The sequence below is a fragment of the Podarcis raffonei genome, chromosome 3 (genome assembly GCF_027172205.1).
Source record: "Podarcis raffonei isolate rPodRaf1 chromosome 3, rPodRaf1.pri, whole genome shotgun sequence".
NCBI lineage: Eukaryota > Metazoa > Chordata > Lepidosauria > Squamata > Lacertidae > Podarcis > Podarcis raffonei.
Window position 1 is genome coordinate 92,715,749 of NC_070604.1, and position 18,212 is coordinate 92,733,960.

Below are 18,212 nucleotides of genomic sequence, written 5' to 3' on the forward strand. Positions count from 1 at the left end.
AGGGGGCCTTGGATTTTTTCAGAGCAGCTTTTCGGGGGGGGCAGTGGGAAGGAGGAATCAGCAACAGTCACTTCCCTCCTGACCTCCTTCCTTCAGCAGAGCACCCATCAAACAGAAAGGCACTCGTGGAAACTTTGGATTCAACCCACTGCACAACAACGAATTGCTATTCTTACTATTTTGAGACGTTGTAGAACTCAGCAGTTTTATCAATGGATTAGGTGGGCCACATACTGCCAGGAAACAGGCATAATCCCGATTGAAAGAGAGCTATGAAGAGAACAGCCATCCTAGCCATTCCCAATCTAGTGCATCCAAATATTTTGGACTACAGGTCCCACCAGCCCCAACCAGAACAGCTGTATGACGCTGGGGCTGAAGGGAACCGTAGTCCAAACATCTGGAAGGCATTAGGTTGAGGAAGTCTAGCCTAGCAGTTCCCCTTCATATCTCTTTCAGTCTACATAGGCTAACCCTATTCTGTGACCATGGGCCATTGGTGTAAAAATCTAGTATGTTTCATGCACACAACAAATAATATATTTACATGTATCAGCTGGTTAATGTGCTTGTGACTGGAGAGAAGCACTGAGCAGTGTTGATTAGGACAGTCATTTTATAAAACATTTGTTTTCAAGTAACATGTTCAGTGCTTCCAAAGATTTGTATCATGATTCAGACACCACCTAGACTTCTTTCACAATAGGAGACTCTCTCCAGTTTCCCTTCTTTTTTTCCAAACCTTTGGCAAAGTTTTCTCTGAAAATATGAAAGCCTTTTTTTTTAAGGAAGAGTAATAATAAATTGAAAGGTCTTTATATTCTACATTGTGAGAACTAGGTGTCCCGGTAACAGATTTTTCCAGAATGCCATTTAACAACACCTCTTGGCCGATTTAACTACACCGCCACAGAGGTAACACAATGGAAACACTTCTCTTCCAACATTAATAAAAAATAGTTTAGAAAAGGCTACAAGTATCAGAAGTTGGCAGGAACACCACCAAAAACAAAGAGTAATTTACTGGAAAACACTTCACATTTCCACCCCCCCACCCCCAGTAGGAAACAAAAATAACTACAGGTTTTTTAGGCAGACATTGCACATCCATGGAAAAAGCAGCTTCCCTCTTCTCTAAGCAATTGCGTTTCCCGTAATCAATGTGTACTTTTAAAATTTTAGCTAGCTGCTATGAAGAGCACAAGCAGAACCTGCATCTAAAAGGGGCACCAACAGACATAGCCATTGAGGTTAGGGTTTCTTGTTGCTCAATTTCTTTCTCCTTGTGTCACCTTCTATTCTACTTTAATTCACCTCTCTGATTCTTGCCCTTCCTGATATCAACTTGCCTGAAATCAAAGTAATATGTACTTTCAAAAGGGCATGTGATTTATTTAAATATTGTTTTTAGAGTTGTATGATGCCGAGAAAGCCTGTGGGATGATAAATATGAGATATAAATTTTAAGAAACAAACGAAACAAAAGATCCAGCAATAAGATATTTCCATTACAATTACCCAAATTCACAGCGTGCAAAAGGTTTCACCAGATCTTTAAACAACAGCACCTTCCGTTATTTCAACTTTCTAGAATACAATGGTACCTCTGGTTACGAACTCAATTCGTTCCGGAGGTCCGTTCTTAAGCGGAAGCTGTTCTTATCCTGAGGTGAGCTTTCACTAATGGGGCTTCCTGCTGCGTGCGCGCCTCCCGCTCACATCCCGGGGCAAACTTTGCAACCAGGAGCAGCTACCTCCGAGTTAGCGGAGCTCGTAACCTGAAGTGTGCGTAACCAGAGGTACAACTGTAGTGAGACTACAGCAGCCATTGGTCAGTTATTGCTGTACTACAACTCCCAAGACCCCTGTCTGTTGGCCATGCTTTCTGATGTAGTTCAGCAACATCTGGAGAACTACCCTGGATTAGAGGGACACATAAATTGGCAACTGCTACAGGCTGCAGTCCTCAATTTACTTCCAGTTAAATGTGTATATGATTGCAACCTCACATGCATTTCACTGACAAGAGACTGGGAAAGATACCCAAAACAGGCTAAATGCTTATTGATATGGTGATGCGAACACACGCATACACTCTCTTACCTGCATTTTCCCCATGGCAGCACTGAACTGCTCTTCAGCAGTGGCCTGGAAGCTCCTGACCATGGTTACTGCATCACCACCAAGGACAACTTGCCGAAGCTGTACCGTCTGTGTTTCTAGAACTGCCTTGCTGAGCTTTGCCAGTCCTCGCATCACCATGATGGCATCGCCTGCCATGACTGACCACTTCCAGTGCTGGAAAACAGAACCATAATAATAATAATAATAATAATAATACCTTTGTTGTCATTGTACAACCTGTGTACAATGAAATTAAAAGAGCCTCCCTCCCTGCCCCCAAACACTTATAACCAACAGTTATATGCAGTACAGCAAAACCAAAGGACTATCTTGCAAGTAAAGGTAAAGGGACCCTGACCGTTAGGTCCAGTTGCGGAAGACTCTGGGGTTGCGGCGCTCATCTTGCTTTACTGGCTGAGGGAGCCGGCGTACAGCTTCCAGGTCATGTGGCCAGCATGATTAAGCCGCTTCTGGTGAACCAGAGCAGAGCATGGAAACGCCGTTTAACTTCCCACCGGAGCGGTACCCATTTATCTACTTCACTTTGTGCTTTCGAACTGCTAGGTTGGCAGGAGCAGGGATCTTCCAAGTACCGTATTTTTTGCTCTATAAGACTCACTTTTTCCCTCCTAAAAAGTAAGGGGAAATGTGTGTGCGTCTTATGGAGCGAATGCAGGCTGCGCAGCTATCCCAGAAGCCAGAACAGCAAGAGGGATTGTTGCTTTCGCTGTGCAGCGACCCCTCTTGCTGTTCTGGCTTCTGGGATTCAGAATATTTTTTGTCTTGCTTTACTTCTCCAAAAACTAGGTGCGTCTTATGGTCTGGTGCATCTTAGAGAGCGAAAAATACGGTACTTATGAGTGGGTCCTCAACCCTGTCCCCACAGCTTTGACAAGTTCACCAGGGGATTGTCTACTCAACACTTTGTGTTTCACAAAAGCAAGCTACATGGAAATGTAGCAAACTGCCTTTCCATCATGTTTCCCCACATGGCACAGCAACCCCCCTTTGAAAATGGGACACATCTCCAATGCAATTTATGCCACAACACAAGGGTCTGCACTTCACATGTAAAAGAAAACTGCATTTGGGCTTGAGCAGTTGTCTGGAACTGGAAGAGCCTTCAACACCGCAGCCCAGAGGATTTTAGGTGGGTAGGAAACGGCACAAAAAGAAAAAAGCCACGTGCAGAGACAGCAAATAAAAAAACTTTAGAAGGATATCCTTTTGAAATTTCTCTAAACTTGTCTCAAAAACCAGGATTGTTCTTTCATTCAGAGGACTAATATTTAAGAAACATGTTGGTCTCTAATATGAGCAATTAATTAACCATGTTATAATAAGCATCTACCACCTCGACTAGAAGTTATACTCAGCAGTCTTTGGGACTATTGAAAAGAAACTTTTGCTCAGTCCCTTTTATCTGCTGCAGTTTTAAGAGACACAAGGGAATTGCTACGGACCCACAAAGTGGCATTTGCAAAATGCATAAAGACCTCACTATCCCAATGCAGATCACTGTTCTGCAGTTCTCCCCAGCAAGCCAACAGCTCTAGCTGGCAGAGAATTGTATCTATGGCTAAAGGCCCCCTTTGATGTGAATTCACCGGCTACTGTCCTTGTGAAAAGTCAACACTGAGCAATTAGAATTCTGGCTACACCCTAACCTGGAAACTGCCAGAGTTTCAACCATTCTCCAGGTGACCGTTTTTAAGAGTCTGCACTGCTTGTTGACATTAGAAGATTGGTTTGTCATAAGCCTTTGTTCTGCCACACAAATAAGCTGGTTCAGTTACATTCTGTGGAAGTGGAAAAAACTACCTTGAAAAAGTTGTGATTTATCAGTCACGTATAGGCAGCATGAGAGGCTTATGGCAGACTGGTCTTCCGGGTTAGCGCCATCGGCTAATGGCGGATTCCCTCCGAGCTCCGGAGGGAATCGGCTCCGCAGGATCCGGGTCTTGCCGCTGCGGCGACGCGGGGACCCTCAGAAATCACAGGCGCTGAAGCCTGTGAACTTGGTGACTCGGCGGGCACCATTTGCGCCCCCCGACCCTGCTGAGAGTCGACTGCTTCTCCTGTGGAGTGAAGCCGCATGCCATGGTCGGAGAGCGCTGACTTCTTCTTGTGAACAATTGGACTCTAAAAGTAACAACCCGTGAGTAATACGGAAATTGGATTTGTAAAGAAAAATTTTTTTTTGAATTAGGCACGATCGGGGAAGGCGCAAGCAGGAAGTCTGCCTCCCCGTCTTATAAATAATCTAAAGCAAGGACTAGCTAACTAAGGTCAAGAGAATTTCTTCTTCTTTATTGGGTAAAAGACATTAATTTCACGATTTGGCAGTATAAGTAATTTCACTGGAGGATAAGAGCTAATTTTGAGAGCTGAAGTGTCACCCCCCCGGACCCGGGAGTGATCCGTGAGAGAGCCTGTTGAGGAGATATAGAAGAGTTTGACAGCTGTCAAATTAGCTGTCAAGAAGGAAAAAGAGAACTTTGTTTCTGCTGTCTCTGCTGGATATATTTGCTACAATTTGGTTATATTTTGTTGAAAACAAGGAAGAACTGATACAAACTAACTTGATTTTTGGATTTGAACTGGAAGGAAGATAAAGTAACCAAAATCCCTCTAGAGGGGATTTTGGGACATTACAAGAATGGCTGAAGGAGGAAAAATTCAAGCTAAATTGGACAGAGTGTTTCTTCTTTTGGGAAAGTTACAAGGCCAAATTGATGTTTTGGCTACAAATGTTGCAACTCTGGACTTAACAGTAAACAAATTCATTGAATTTGATAAGGACTTGACTCATGAAGTCCATGCAGCTGGACAAGAAGAGAAACTTGAAAGATTTGAGAGTGTGGAGAAAGAGATATATGTTGTTTCTGAGGAAAAGGAAGGAGGAGATGTAATGTTGCAGATGACAAAGGAGAGACAGAGGCCTGACATGATGGCTACAAAGGAAAATAAGTACTGGATGATGAAAATCTGTTTTGAATTGAAGATTGAAGAATGGAGAGATCTCCTTATGTGGAGATCTGAAGACCTATGGATTACAAATTTGATTAAGGTGAAAGTTGGAGCTTTTGGGACATTTGGACTTAAAAGGAGTAAGAAACAAGATTCGGGCTCCACTTTTAAGTATGGAGGTCTGGCTGGAAGAAATATGGACCCTATCGGGACAGAGCTTCTCCGAGATCTGGTGTTTAATATTAAGGACTACCAAAAAAACCGGCAGAGAGGAATTGAGAGAGAATTAAGAGCCTCGGACGTGAGGTCTCCAGGCTGATAGTAGACTAAGACTGATGGACATTTGTTGGGGATTGAAACCGGGAAAGGGTGGGGTGGGGTTTGGGAATCCAAAGGGTGCAGAATTATAATGTTTTTTTTTTATTTTGTTTTGTTATTAGTATGAAAATTGGGGAATTCGTGGAAGGGAATTTGGGTCGACTTTAGAAAAAAGTTTTAAGAATGAGCACTGATGTTTAAATACTGATGTTTATAAGTTAAAATTGGTTTTTTTTAAAAAAATGAATTAAATATAAAAAGGTCAAAAATTGGGGACAAGAACTTGTTGAATTAACAATTTGAATTGGAATATAAGAAGGGGAGGTGTGGGGAAGTCAGGGAAATATGTTATTGAAAATAAGGATTGTAAACTTTATGTGTTTTTAACTTTTTGTTTTTTCTTTTTGATTTTTTAATGTATAAAGGTGGAAAAACTCAATAAATATCTTTAAAAAAAATAAGAGAGAGGCTTATGGCAGACAATGAACAGCAGAGCAGGAATGCCAGTGCCTGAAAAAATATCAAGGACAGTTTACAAACAGAGGAGCTGTTTGCTTAGCAAAACTGACCAGTCAAAAGCCCTCTTCTAAGCTGAAAGAAAGCCTCTTAACAAATACAGATGTTAGATATGTGGAAACATGGCAAATTGAAAATGAAAAGGGTACCTGGGCCATTCCACAAATTAATGAACCCCAACTTAATCTGAAGAGAGTAGAAGCCTCAGGGTAAGAGAACTGTCCTAGGAAGTTTAGCTGAAGCACTCCAAGGAAATAAACATTAAATCCACAGTGTGGATCCACAAAGCAACCCCCCCCCCAAAAAAGAATCCTAGGAACTGTAGTTTAACCCTCACAGAACTACAATATCCAGCACCCTTAAACTACAGTTCCCATGACTCTTTTGCAGGGGAAGGTACTTTACATGTATGGTGTGAAGGCAGCCTCTGTGTCAGATTCAAGTGCCTTTACAGAAATGCAACAAAAATCTGTAGTGCCTAAACTCAGATCAACTGCGCCTACCCAGTGGCAGAACAGACGTCTAATTCCCCGATGCCCACAGGCCCCTCAAACACCCCCCCCAAATCTGTTCTGTATAAACTAGGAGACCCTCTGGAGTAGGAGGGGGGACTTTAAGAAGGGGACACTCTGTTGGTGCAACTGGAAATCCACTTGTGCGCAATATTAGATCACCCACAGATCTCTCTTCAGTCTACAAGCATCACCAGTTTGGCCATGTTCACAAATTATTCCAAAAGTTTGCCAGAACAGGGGCCAAATGAACTTCAGAATGGAGATGGCATTTCATGAAGGCTGGCTTCCCCTAGACAGAGGAGTTCCTGTATACCACATACATGACTTGTGGTAATCCAAATTCCCTTATTCTCCCAGCAGCTCCCCCCCCCCCGTTTCTTCTCCTTTTTAAGGTTTATGAAGTACAGCTCGCACCCAAATGGACGTCAAGGAGAGGTGCCTCATACAGTTATTTACTGTGTTTTCAAATCCTTCCCATGATTCCTTGCAAGAACTCACTGTCAATATACAGGAAACAGCCACCATAGAGTTGCTTCCTAGAAAGGAAGGAGTACCCTTCTCTGCAATGGAAATAAGCACCTTAAGAAGAAGTGGGAGGGGGGGCTGTTCTAGGAACACCCTGACAAACAAATTCAGCAAAAGGAACATAAACTCTTCTTCTTTGTAAGCAAGGATTTACTCCCAAGTCCTGCTTCTTTCACCTGAAATTATTGTTCCATGGTTGCACGATTTTGTCATGTTCAGGGGGCTTTGCGTATTCTGGGCAAACAACTCACTGGCAAAGAAAGTAGGTCTTGGGAAGAGAATTCAGGATCCTGAAGAATCTCAGCTCTTTGGTTTTTTAAAAAAATGTAGCCCTTATGCAAAAATTTAAAGCACAGCAGTGTAAAGAAGAATATCTTAGTAAATAAACAGAACCTAACACAACTTAGTGCCACAATTGGCCTTTCATCAGGGAACTTTGGATACAAAGAAGGCTCTGTCTGCAACACAGAGCAAAGAGGAATTAAGGGGAAATTATTTGCTTCCATTTAGGTTTTGAATTATCTTGGGTCCAGCTATCCTTAAGATGCGCAAGCAATATTTGGGGCTCTCTCTCTTTCTCAAGCCAGAGACGATACCCCCAGATTTCTATGCACCCTGCATAGCTCTTTGGCCCTTCCCACAAGCAATCATGATCATAGAATCATAAAACAGTAGAGATGGAAGGTACACCGAGGGTCATCTAGTCCAACCCTCTGCTAGGCAGGAATCTCAGCTAAAGCATCCATGCATCCATGCACCTCTTGCTTTAAGGTATAAAAATCCAGCATTTTTGAAGGACAAATACACCCAACCTTGGTTTGGGAAGAGGCTACGGGTTCAAGGGAATATGCATTGGCTGCAGGAGGTCCCAGGGTCAGTCTTCAACAACCTCTGTTCAAGAGCCGAAGTAAAGTACAAGCATGAATTAACAAGTGCACATGACATTTTCACAAGTATTTGGAAGAGAGCATAAAGACTAAATGATATACCGTGACCAGCTACAAACACCCTAATCAGAATAACTGCTTAAAATAGACATGTTTGAACTCATAAGTCTTCTTTTGTGGCATTTCTTAACATTCAGAGTGGCTGCATTAAAATGGATCAAATCACTTAAAATAGCACTCAACATCTGGGTGGTGTTCTAATTACTGCATTGATATTGCTCTAATTCATTAACACATTTTATGTATATGTATGTGTTAGTAAAAATTTACCATTATTCCCCTGACTTTTCATTTGTTTCTGAGTGCTAGTGGTCCAAAGAGCATTTCTCTGTTTTGCTCTTCAGTAGAAGGACTAGGTGTCACGAAGAGTCGGACACGACTAAACAACTAAACAACAACAAGAAGGACTAGGAAAGGCCTTTTACTGATTTTATTCATTGCACTCCCTTTCCTCAAAGGAGCTTGAAGCAGCTTGCACAGTTCCCTTTCCCCATTTCACTCCCCACAACAACCCTGTGAGGTTAGTTAGGCTGAGAGACAGTGACAGGCTCAAGGTTGCCCAAAACCCAGTGACCTCTTATAGCTGGGCAGAGAGTTAAACTAGTCTCTCCAGTCCTAGTACAACACTCTAACCACTAAGCCACTCACAAGGCGAGGGAGAGGAGCCACTTTAAGTCAGAGCAGCCCGCACTGGAAGAGATGGGCCAGTGATCGGACTCTGTATAAGGAGCCTCACTGGCATACACTGCCAGCAACACTCCACTGAGCATAACAAAATCAGGAGGAAGAAAACAAGCAAGGCATTGAAACAACAGAAGAAGAAAAAACAGCCACACTGAAAGAATAGATCTTTCAGAACGACCCGTTTTCCAAAATAAAGTTAACGGACAAGCTGCAAAGGAAACAAGTAGCAAACTTCTATTGCTCAACATGTACTCAGCTCTCCACCAGCTAAATATATCGATGAGGAAATAGGGCCAGTTCCCTTTTGTTAGTTTTAAATGTGAAGCAGATAAATAACTGGACCGAGCTCAGGGCTGGCAGAATTCCACATGCTTCCTTGGAATGAAAATGTCATAGAAACGAGGCTCTATCTTACGTTCACAGAGAGGCCCAATTCTGTTACCTTGAAAAGTTAAAGAAGGATGCACAAAACATTTGGGATTGATGAATACCATTCCAAAACCAAAGGAGGAAGATTCAGTGGGCAGCACAGGACTTTAATGGCCTGCTTCAGACATCATGTTGATAGTAAACTATGGTTTAATGTGAAAAATGCTCAAAAGTTCACAATTTGTTCCAGCCCCTGCTAACCCATTTGCCACGCTAGGGAAGGAAACAAATCAAAAACTCACTCTGCATGATTCAAACCATGAGTTCACATCGATCGGATGAGCAGGGGAGGAACTTGGTAGGAACTCAGCACAGTGCACACCAGTTTGTAATCCATTCACATTAAAACCAACAACAACACCTATGCTTTAACACTGCATTTGCCAACTTGGTGTCCTCCAGATGTTTTGGACTAGCATCTGGAAAGCACTAGGTTTGCAATGGCTGACTTAGTCCAATGTCTAAACCAGGCAAATGTGTGAAAAGGGCTCTTTTGATGCTAACCTAAGCCTTTTACAACTCTCACACATATTTTAAACTCTTCCCTGAGCTATGAGAACCAGTGAGATGTAGTGGTTTAGAGTGCAGAGCTAGGACTGAGCAACATCATAGGAGGAGTGTTTTCTAGGACTAAGGTGAAACTGTGAAGCTCCCTTGTTATTTTTGCTATTGGGTGCTGAATGCTGTCTTAGTAATCTTGTTATTATTTCATTGAATCGTAGAACGGAAGAGTTGGAAGGGACCAAGAGGGTCATCTAGTCCAAACCCCCTGCAATGCAGGAATCTTTTGCCCAATGTGGGGCTGCAACACACAACCCTGAGATTAAGTTTCTCATACTGTACTGACATGCTGCAGTGGTATGTGTTATTTTGGTATGTTATTATATTCGCTATTGTTTTGCTGTGCTATTATGAAATTGATTTTGTTGTGTTTGAAACGCATCCCTGTTTCTTTGTTGTAAGCTGCCTTGAGCAGGATTTGGCATACAAATAAAATGAATGAATGAATGACTGGGAAAATCCAGGTCCAAATATCCACTGAGCCTTGGGACTCACAACAAAATGCTGTAGTGTAGAGTGCTCCTGTTCCAGGGTTCTCTTCAAGAGTAGCTCATTCCTTTCCTTCTCCAACCCCTGGTTTTCTGTTTCGCCCATCTCAAATAGCATCCTGTGGCCACAGCAGATGCTCAGGGAGCTGTTTGGGGATCCCCACTCTTGAGGTTGTTTATCCAAAAACGTTTTTTGTCCTTCTGCAAACCTTGAATTTCCACCACCATGGATAGCTCAGTTGGTTAGAGGATGGTGCTAATAGCAGCAGGGTTGCAGGCTTGATCTCTATATGGGGCAGCTGCATATTCCTGCATTGCAGGCAGTTGACCTAGATCATGGGTAGGCAAACTAAGGCCCGGGGGCCGGATCCGGCCCAATCACCTTCTAAATCCAGCCTCCGGACAGTCCAGGAATCAGCATGTTTTGTGGGGCATGGGAGTTCGTTCATTTCCCCCCAAAAAAATATAGTCCGGCCCCCCACAAGGTCTGAGGGACAGTGGACCGGCCCCCTGGTGAAAAAGTTTGCTGACCCCTGAACTAGATGATCTGCAAGGTCCCTTCCAACTTTACAGTTCTATGATTCTATGCCAGTTTCTCCCTCTTATACACAACAGACCGAGCACCATAGCAGCCAGTAGCACGTGGTTATTATGAACCAGCACAATCTCTTAGACACCCTTGGCTTGCAACAGGGCTAAGGCTACAGAAGCGCTACACAGCAGACATGCAGTTCCCTAAGCAAACCATCGACCCTAAAGAGAAAAACAGAGTGACTCAGCTTCTTCCAGCGGATCTTTGACCCTCAGAGAAGTTTTGACAAACCCATCTCTATGTGGGCAGGAAACAATCAGTTCATTATCAACAGAGCGCTGCTGACAAACTGGCCCTGTTTATATTATCAGGAAGATTCTAACCTCCTCCTACCCATCTGAGCTCAACAGCAGGTTTTGTTTTCCAAGTGCACAGCCTGCCCTTTCTCCTCTTCCCCCCCACATATCTGGGCTATTTATCGTTTCACATCATTTTCAGCAATGCTGAAAATGCTTCCCCTTATCTCAGCATGAATGAATGCAGATTGCACAGGATAATAGATATTGGATCTGTACCAATCACTGTAAAAGGCATATCTTTTAAAAAAGAAAGAAAACATAAAATTAAAGGGCAGCAGACTATTCTCCTTGCTGTGCCTTGAATTTCAAAGCCTACTGAACTCTTGTGAGCTCAAGTATGCTGTAGAGTATTTTATGGAGATTTACTATATATATTGAAAGACAAGGGCATGTTGGAAGGTTTTCTTCCTTCCAGAAGAGTAGGTACATTATCATTAAACGAGCAGAAGGCGCCCCACTGTAGGCTGGGTTACACAATCACTTTGCCCTTTCCCTACTTCATTTGCATCAATGTTTGGAGCACTTGGAACAAATCAAACATAAAATGAGATTCTGAAGCAGAAAAGAGCCCAGGTTAAGCAAAGGCTTCCCTCTATCCTCAAACTCTGATCACAGACCAAAGACCAGTGCATAGCAAAATCAGATCCTTTCATTTGACAAAAATCCCCTTCCCCCATATACTTCTGCTGACAGTTGACTCTCCTGGATCAAGAGCCCACCCATGAGATCAAGGACACCAACTGGGGGGCCAACCTGTGGTTGCTCTCCAGATGTTCTGAAATACGGCTGTGTGATGGCTGCTGCAATGGGATTTATGGCTGGGTTCAATTGCCAAGCTGTCAAGATGGGGTTGGTTACAAATATTATAAAATAGGGTGGGTTACCGTCATTTTTCTAAAACCACCAACAAAAACAAAGCTGTCTGTAACTGGGTACAGTGGTACCTCTGGTTACGAACTTAGTTCGTTCAGGGTACTCAACTAGAGCACAGAGTTATTTCCCAAAGCTGCTAAAACACCCAAGCCCACTGCCAACAAAGTTTTCTCCTTAAAAGGCCTGAGGCAACAGGAAGATTGGGGTAAAAATCTAACCCAGGAGGAAGAACGCCAACTGCTTTATTTTAGGCAGAGACACATCAGTAGAGTAAGTATGAATGTTCTGGACCGGCAACTCTATTTACATCATCATGATTAGGTCAGACATTGTCTAGGGATATGCAAAATTGTAGCCATCAGCTGCATGCCTGGAATTAATGCAGCCTCATTTATGCTGGTCATGGATCTAGAAATAATTCACTTACACCCAATTAGGCTCAGTATTACAAAACTGCAGCCTACTCATCACCGGCCACCCGCTCCAAACAAGTAACCAGCAAGCTCCTGCTAGGATAATGTCCACAAGCCAATTAGAGCTTACTTACTCTGATGGAAATATTGGCATCAGTCCCTTGATTTCAGCAGCAGAAACAGACCAAAGAAAGAAACTAGTATGAATCAATTGGCGGGGGGCATCCCCAAGTATGGGTTCAGAAGTGGGAATGGGCAATAAGAACTCAATCTGTGCCTGAGCAATGAGTTTGCTAGAGGCGTGGTCCGCAAAAGACAGTGAGACATGGGGTTTGTTCTCAGCTCATGCCTGGAAATGAGAGTGCTTAAGCATGAGTCCCGGTTCTGAGGAATCACTAAGCCAAACAGCAGTGAAATGGACCAGGAGGTGCAGTAAAGAGGGCTACAAACTCTTCTCCGAGAGCCTGTATGTTCGCACAATCCCTAAACCAGATTGAGGAGCCACACCCTAGTCAGCTGATTTATTGAACTAGGTGGAGCCCTATTGGCTCCATGTGTCCCCTGATTCCTACTGAGCCAGCCGATGCAACATGGCTCTCTAGCTATCAGTAGTAGTGGTAGTGCTGAAGTGGAGAAAGAAAGATAGCAGAGCAGCAGCACCTCCTCTGTCACAAAGAAGCCACGGGTCCTCCTGCTGGACTCCTGGGTCCATGACCCCTCTCACCTTTCAGTACAGCACTGCCTCCCATTCTATCTAAAACAGAAAGGAGGTTCCTGTAGCCCTCAAGATATAGCTGGACTACAACTCCCACCATCCGGGGTTGATAGGAGTTGCAGTGCAACAACATATGGAAGACAACAGGGACCCGGCTCCAACCCCAGGACTTTTCCATTGCTCACATTGTTCAAAAAGTGAGGTGAACATTTGGATTTCACCATTTTACGTTCTGTACCGTGAAGCTAGGAAAACCCAACTTCAACTTGTGCCTCAAAATTGACAGTGCACTGTTAGAGACCATTTCTCATAACACTTATAATCTGTTAAATCCCAAGGTTTCCTTTTAAAAAGTAGGAACCTTTTTTTTCCTCCCAGAAGATTTCAACCTCGTTAAAGCCAGGAGTTGTGTTTCTACAAAAGCTATAAAGAACAAAAGATCCCTCTCATAACATCAGTTGCTTAATAGGACAAGACCACTCTATACAAACTGTCGCAAGTCTGCCAATTGCTGCATTACTTTCTATCAAAGTTTTAGCTTCCCCATCAGTAGCAAACAAAGCTCAATTATGTGCAGAGGGCCCAATACAGAGAATTCTCAACATGCAAGATTTTTTTTCTGTCACAGGCAAGAGAGTCAAGGGGTGCTTTCACACAAACTGGCCCCATGTTAGATAATCAGTTCATTTCACCACAGCAGCCACAAATACATCACTGTGGATGTCTAAAATTTAGTGAAATTCAACATTTACTTGTCAACAGTAATGGCAAGCGATAATAATTCAAGCAAATTGTCTGAGTGCTTGAAAACTGACTCACCAATTAACATTAGCAGACATCCAAATGTAGACTATCAACGTTAAATCCTCCTCCTCCTTCCCCAAGTTTCGCCAGCCCTGAAAACAACTCTTTTTAAACAAGCCTTTGATTCTGTTGCTATTTAATTTTCTCAGTTACTATCCCTGGATCCCTTCTGTAATGCTCCTTTTACATCTGACTCGTGGTATTTTATCTAGCTATCTTGGGGATAGGATTATTATCCAATTTTATTTTTGTGATCTGTTTTTATACTTTGCTGGCCTCTTTTGAGCATCTCCTTCAGAGGAGAAACAGATATAAATTTCTGCATAAACAAACACACAAGAACAATCAGTGCAGACTTTGCCAACTGGCAGCTCGCTTCCAAATGACAATTCACCATATAAGAACAATTTAAAGTGGCCACACTGTTCACCTGCAGAGACAGCCAGAACAGACCTTTTTTAAAAAAAAAAAATGCAATAAGAGATGCAAACTATGCTGAATATTGTAAGTATATAGCACATTACATTCCTAACTCCACGCATGCAAATTAGGTATCCAGCCAAAGATTAGTCATCTTAACAGCACGTGATGAAATTCAACTGGTGCTCTTGCCTTTTTAGCATGGCAGCCTCTGCATCCACCCTGTTCTGAAACTAATTCTCTGGAACTAGTTTTAGGGGTACTGAGAGGAGAAGGAAGTAGGGGGATGAATCACCTCCCCCACTCTTCATTAGTGAAGGCACCCGCTTCCATGAGCACAAAAGCACCAACTAGATTTTATCCCGTATCCCCTCAATGGTCATTATCCAACTACACACGAGTTATGGGAAGACAAGTATGCTGAATAATCATGTTATGAAAATGCAGTGTTTCCTTACAAAAAGCCATAGTATTGAACCATATAGCTCACTTTCTTATACATGGGGCCAAACACCTTTTACATAGTGAAGCCCCGATCCTACAGTTGCTAACTCACTTTCAAAATATTCAGTGACCTTTACAACACACACACAGACCGGCTTCTAAGAGGCCTTCTCTTTCCAGTCCACATAATGCATGGATCTCAACCTCTCAATACTCACTTGCTTTCCAAAATAGTTTACTGCTGCAGAAGATTAGGCTTCAGTAATACAGCTATGGACGTTGATACATACATACAGCTTGTAGGCTTTTTCAGACAGAGATACAGATATATACAAGTATAAAGTATCTCTGTTGCTCCAGCAATTTAGTACATAACACAGACTCCGACTCACTTCTGAAGATTGACACAGACACACTACACAAAAACCCTTGACCAAAAGAGCTGACATGCCTTAATCACTTATATAGACAGCACTGGGCTGTTGCCATAGCAACTGGCTTGCCTGACCTTGCACCTGTTGGCTTATCTCAGACCATGGAGAAAATTGTGCTCATGAAGGAAATTAACCACTTCCTCCATGTCCAGTTCCTCCAACAAATTCAACAGAGGGAAACTAGATGAAGTGGGAAGTATGGTAAAACTGGGAAGTGGTTGTTTCAGTTGCATGTGCTTAGGCTTAGATACAGGATCTGTTATAGTGGAGTACAGGAACTAGGGGACTAAGCCAAAGGCTTCACAGAAAATGTGTTTTTTTAAGGAAGGGAGACATGGCATCATGCAAATATTCTGGCAAGAGTACCAAGTCTACGGGGCAGCAAGCAAGAAAATAAAATAATTTAAGGAAGCAGGAGCTCTTATATGACTGGGAAAATGGGAGAGCTGGAGCAGCAAAGATCAGAGGTAGGGGTGTGTATGTGGATTTGAAGTTGGGCAGAGAGTTACCTTCTACTGCCTTGTACAGTGGTACCTCTGGTTACAAACTTAATTCGTTCTGGAGGTCCGTTCTTAAGCTGAAACTGTTCTTATCCTGAGGCGCACTTTCACTAATGGGGCCTCCTGCTGCATGCACACCAGAGGAGTGCGATTTCCGTTTGCATCCTGGGGCAAAGTTCGCAACCAGGAGCAGCTACTTCTGGGTTAGCGGAGCTTGTAACCTGAAGCGTTCGTAACCAGAGGTAAAACTATACAGTTGTACCTCGGGTTAAGTACTTAATTCTTTCTGGAGGTCCATTCTTAACCTAAAACTGTTCTTAACCTGAAGCACTACTTTAGCTAATGGGGCCTCCCGCTGCCGCCGCGCTGCTGCTGCGCGATTTCTGTTCTCATCCTGAAGCAAAGTTCTTAACCCGAGGTACTATTTCTGGGTTAGTGGAGTCTGTAACCTGAAGCGTCCGTAACCTGAAGCATCTGTAACCTGAGGTACCACTGTATAGGAATATCTCCTTCAGCATCCTGAAACAATTATATGAGGGCAGCTGACTCCCTTTGCCCCATCATCTAGGTAGGTTCCCACTCTTGCCAAACCAGAACTGCAGACAGGAAGACCTGTGCCAGATACAGGAAATATTACCTACACAAAGTCCCAAAAGAAATACATGCACTCTGGAGTTCCAGTCAATTTTAAGAAAAATAAGGAGACCAAGGAAGGCCTGACCTATTTTTTAAAGCTCCATTCAGTAACATTAGAACATACTGGGTTGTTACCTGTTTGCAACTAGTAACAGGGGCACAAAGGGGTCAGGCAACTTCAGAGATGTTGTGCAAATAAAGCTGAGAAACGACTGGAAGGAATTTAACAGCAACGCAAATGCTATATTAATGGCTAATAAGCAATACAAAAGGAACACCCGGGTGCACTTCTACATTAGATTCATGCTGTAACTCCTAGTGATTTTCTAGTAAATAGAAAGCATAAGCATATTTTTATAGGAAGAAGCTTACTAGTCTGGAAACTTGGGGAGGGACAAGGGGGGAAACTTTTTTTTAAAGCACAGCTCCATATTTCCCATCTTCATTCTCCACAATCCTTAACAACAAGGGCTAAAATAGTAGAAACCTCCAAGCTCTTCAATCTGTCAGGCATGGTGTGAAATAATATCCCAGAACCATCTGCCTTTAAGTTGCCTATTTTGGGGGAGAGAGGGCCAAAAAGAATTCTTCTTGCTGTAAAGATTCAAGGTCTATTCTTAGTCTCTTAAATATTGCAAAGAAAGCAGTTGCCTGTGACAGCACATGGAAAAGAAAAGCATCTGGTGTCTGCTTTTATATATACAGGCATGATACACATCTCTAATATGTCAAATAATAGCAAGTTGGGAATAAAATGGAGCAGCTAACACGGTTGTATGGGAACCCTTGACTGTTCTCCCCATCTCCTGCATTTCATCACTGAATTCAAATAAGATAAAGAATCAACACTGTTGGTTATTGTGGCTTTCCAAGGTCATCGGTTTTTGCTCATACAAACAACATAAGATAAATGACTATGAACGTATTTTATCTAAGTTTTCAAGGTCACAAGGGTCACGGCTTTCAACCCTGGTCAAGCCATAGAAATACATGCACGTTATTTATGCAGATTTGGCCTGCAGTAAAAGAGTCGCACTATCAGCAGTGATTAAAGAAACGTGAGCAACCCTGAAGTCTCTTAGATTAAAGACATGAAACCACAGTCTTCTACATTATCATTTCCTCCCTCTGAAAGAAACAGTTCTGTCTTTGCCTTCCTGACCTTTGCAGTCTCTCTCTGATTAAACTCACCAAGGGAAGGTGAGGGCCTCCCCCTTTCTGTCTCCAGCAGCTGGTGTTGAAGTGAGGGGCAGACAGGACTCGTCAGCCTGGGAAGGCAGCCCATCTAGGAGGAAAAAAACTCTGACCCTAAACCTCCACTGCCTTGGGGGATATATTCAGGAGAAGAAAAGTCTAAGCAGTAGACCCAACACAATCCAGAGTGGAGTCCCTGTACTCCTCCTTCCAGCAACCCCTGCAGCCAAGTTGGTGCCAAACATATTGCTCTGCTTTCCTTTCAACCACATCAATGAGGCCACAAACTGCAGGTGTGAGGAATGCTTTTCAACCCAAGGGCCACAGTCTTCTTCTGAGCAACTTTCCAGGGGCCACATGTCAGTGGTGGGCAAGGCCGCAGGCAAATGTGGATGGAGTAATGAAATGGAAGTTCAACCTCTGTACAGTCGGCTACTTTCTATATTCTCACACACTCTTTTTTAATCCTCCATTCAAGCACGCGATGGCAGCCAGGCAAACAGACTCATGGAGGGTGCCAAGTAGGGTCAGTGAGGGCGTTGACCTAGGAGAGGGGGGCATGTCCATAGTAGTAGGTAGGTCAAAGTCCTGAGAGCCAGACAGAGCTGTTCCAGCGTTCCAAAATTCACCAGGCGCATTTTGTACCTGGCTATCAGCCACTTGCGAACAAGTGAAGATGTCCAAGCAGCAGAATGGCACCTGATGTCTTCACCATGTGGAAGTTTGGATCTGGACTGCTTTCACACACTAGCAACACATCCTATGGAATTTTATGGAGGGTGGATGGTGGCTAACAGATTGAGGTTGAATC

At 43.2% G+C, this 18,212-nt stretch overlaps 1 protein-coding gene across 2 annotated transcripts in view; it reads right to left on the reverse strand.

Annotated features, from left to right (window-relative positions):
• COQ8A (coenzyme Q8A) overlaps positions 1 to 18,212 on the reverse strand; it is a 61,782-nt gene that overhangs the window by 37,303 nt on the left and 6,267 nt on the right. For both annotated transcript variants that reach the window (XM_053383015.1, XM_053383016.1), the window contains exon 2: positions 2,104 to 2,298. In XM_053383015.1, coding sequence (XP_053238990.1) covers positions 2,104 to 2,280 — 177 coding nt within the window. In that variant the 5' untranslated portion in view covers positions 2,281 to 2,298. The remainder of the gene's footprint in view (positions 1 to 2,103; positions 2,299 to 18,212) is intronic.